This window comes from Zingiber officinale, chromosome 4A, assembly GCF_018446385.1.
Source record: "Zingiber officinale cultivar Zhangliang chromosome 4A, Zo_v1.1, whole genome shotgun sequence".
Taxonomy (NCBI): domain Eukaryota; kingdom Viridiplantae; phylum Streptophyta; class Magnoliopsida; order Zingiberales; family Zingiberaceae; genus Zingiber; species Zingiber officinale.
Genome location: NC_055992.1, coordinates 34,369,101 through 34,372,194, shown reverse-complemented (window position 1 = coordinate 34,372,194; position 3,094 = coordinate 34,369,101). Strand labels below are relative to the sequence as shown.

Genomic DNA, 3,094 nt, shown 5'->3' with positions numbered 1-3,094 from the left:
CAAAAGTTTTTAATGCAAAATTGTCTTTAGAATAATGTATCTCCATTTTGTAGCAGCTTTGCTGAAGCAGTTTTATAGTGGTGCAATATTGATCAAAGCTACTCTAAGATTGTATAATTTTAATCAAAGTGGCTCTAAAATAAAATATAAAAGAGTATTTTAGGTATCCAATTACAAATAAAATGCTATAATAAATTTTAAATGATCAACATTCTTCTTTTAAGATATAAATAATTAAAAAAAATCTCCTTTTGATTTTCTTAAAAGAAATTACTTAATAATAAAACTTTGTTATTCCTTTCAACTGGGTCAGCCAGCATAAATAAAGCATCCCCAGACAACAACAACAAAAAGAAAAATGAAAAGTCTACTCCCCAACAACCAAAGCAATATAAAACATCAAGCCATTCCAAAATGAGAACTAATTTTAAAAATATACAAAGGTCATCATCATCAAACACCATCTTTAACATTTTTTTTTTATCATCATTCATCCATCCGCACAAGCTCAATCACAAGAGAGCAAGTTGCTCCTTAATTTAGTAACAGTGATGTCATAAAACCTAAAAGTGGGGGTTCACAAAACATCACAAACAGGGATGAATCAATCAGAATTGATCATGCCGTCCCCGTTGCTAATTCGATACAAACTAACAGGCAAAATTGTCTAAGAAACAGATTCCCTCTATAATTTTTGGGGGTTTTGCGATCCCAATGATCTGATGAGCTTAATTAAAGTGAAGGTGTAGTAATGGCTAGCTAATGGATGGCTGTGGTTTTGGAGGAGGCTAAAAGCTAAAGGGGATTTTGGAGGTAAAGGAACAAGTCCTCCTGAAACGAGTCGCAGAAGAAGGCTGGCGACGGAGGAGGAAACTCGCCGGCGTCCTCTGGGTCAACGATGTTGAGGCCGAGGTCCATATCCCATTCTTCCCAATCCTGCTCCCAGCGGGGCTCGCTCTCGACTTCCCATTCGCCTCCCAGCTCCGGCGACGACACGGCCTGCTCTGAGCTGCTAGAATCGCCGAGCGGCCGGCGCAGCGGCGCAGCTGAATCGAAGCAGATCATCTCCGTCTTCGGCGACGCCGAAACGAGCGCCGCAGCCTTTTTTACTTCCGGCCGGTTATTCTTGGCCTTGCGGTCCGGATTCGACTGCTTTCCCAACGCGCCTTTCTTGAGGTAAATGCGGCAGAGCACCCAATCGTCCAACTGCAATTCGAGATTATACGTCATTCGATTGGGTCTCCCTGTTCATCTTAAATTGCAAATTTTACAAAGTACGAACCCGGAGAGTGGTGTTCTTGTTGCGGGCGGAGCGATCGACGTCGGCGAGGCGGTATTCGTGCATGATCCAGTTGGTCTTCTCGCCCTTGGGCGGCTTCCCGGAGTAGAAGACCAGCGCTTTCTTGATGGCCACCGGCCGGGGTGAACCGATGGGCTTGTCGGCGCCGGTGGCCTTCCAGTAGCCGGACCCGGCCGCCCGGTTCGGCCGCGAGCCGTTAGGGTACTTGCGGTCCCGCGGCGAGAAGAAATACCACTCCTTCTCCCCGTACAGCGCCATCCCTGCGAATTGATCATCAACACTTTAGGTTCGATCTGCACCGCGTGATCACGATCGTGCGAGTGAGGAGAAAAGGGCGGGAGAAGAAGTCGAGGAGTGTATGTACCTGGTAACTGCCAGGGGTCGTACTTGTACAGGTCCACCTCGGCGATGACCGGGACGGGGATGGGCATGGTGGCGCAACGCCGGCAGAGGTAGTGCACCACAAGCTCCTCATCCGTGGGATGGAAGCGGAAGCCAGGGGGGAGGAACAATTCGCCGCCGTTCATCATCTGCTTCCTTTCTAGCTAACAAGGCAAGGCCAAAGGCAAGCTGAGCTTCGGAATGGAACTCGGCAACCGCAGAGCGGGCTCAATTTATAGCGGGAATCGAATGGACAAGGGGGAGCGTGGAGGCGACGGGCCAGGATCCAGATGCGAGGTTCGATTCTTTTGTCACGGATGACGTGGAGTGGGATGTTGACCAGACGGCCTTGGGAGGAGGCGAAGAGTCGCCGCGATGAAAGGGCGAGCACAAGCGCGGGGGTGACCGGGGGGCTGACGCGGACGACAGGGACAGGCGCAGCGAAGGGCCCCGCCGATATTATAGATTTCGTACAGTGGACGCGGCGAGATGGAATGGAGTTGCAATCCAAATACTCATAAAGGACATGATTGATTGGTCGGGAGCGGCGTGCTATTTGAGGTGGCGTGTCGGCAAGTGGGAGCAAACGGACGTCAGGGTGTGCGTGGGATAAACTAGAGTTGCGAACTGCGCATCCATGGTCCGAACGGACAGGATATAATTGAACGACCGCACCGGGATTTCGAATCCGAATCCGAATCCACTTCCACAGGAAAGCGACTAGCCGAGTAACGATGGAATGGAAGAGGAGCATGTTCAGTTGCAGTTGCAATCATTGATGTTTTTTTATAACCATTGGACTTTGATATTCCACTTGCATTATTAATTAAATTAAAACTAAATAGAGTCGCACTTGCTTCTGATTAACCAATGGAATTCCTCAAACGGCCATCACCTCTATTTGTTTTTGTCCATATAGATTAGCCGGACCAGAGAGACAGCAGAATGATTGCTTTCAAAGACGAGCGGTACTTTTACCGGCGGAATCCACGAGAAAATATGAAGATGCAAGTATCAATGGATGTGGGACCCCTGAACGTGGATAAGTATTGGGCAAAAGTAAAAAACAGACGCCTCTTGATTTGATTGGATTTAAGTAAAAAATTTAATTTTTGTTTTAAATAGAATTACAATGAACTGGAAAGATATTTTATGAAAGAAGTGTGACCTTTAATAAAATAGAAAGTATGATATGTAATTTTAAAATTCTCAAAATTTAAATGTTAATGTTGTGATGTCAATTTTTTATTGCTTAAATTATCAAAATATGCTATCAAAAATGGTCATGAAATATATTACTATTGATTTCAATATTAGTTTATAATGACATGAACTAATTTAATATGTAAAATCATGAACTAATAAACATATTTTTGGTATGAGAAGTACCTGTTGGTGTAACAATTATAGGTG

General features: G+C 45.3%; 1 protein-coding gene across 1 annotated transcript; it reads right to left on the bottom strand.

Annotated features, from left to right (window-relative positions):
- Positions 1–392: 392 nt before the first annotated feature.
- Positions 393–1,891, bottom strand: LOC121969799 (NAC transcription factor 32-like). The gene is made up of 3 exons (XM_042520052.1): positions 1,665–1,891; positions 1,283–1,560; positions 393–1,206 (listed from the first exon to the last, which is right to left on the bottom strand). The coding sequence occupies exons 1-3, from the start codon at positions 1,828–1,830 to the stop codon at positions 796–798; spliced, it is 855 nt and encodes a 284-aa protein (XP_042375986.1). The 5' UTR covers positions 1,831–1,891; the 3' UTR covers positions 393–795.
- Positions 1,892–3,094: the final 1,203 nt, after the last annotated feature.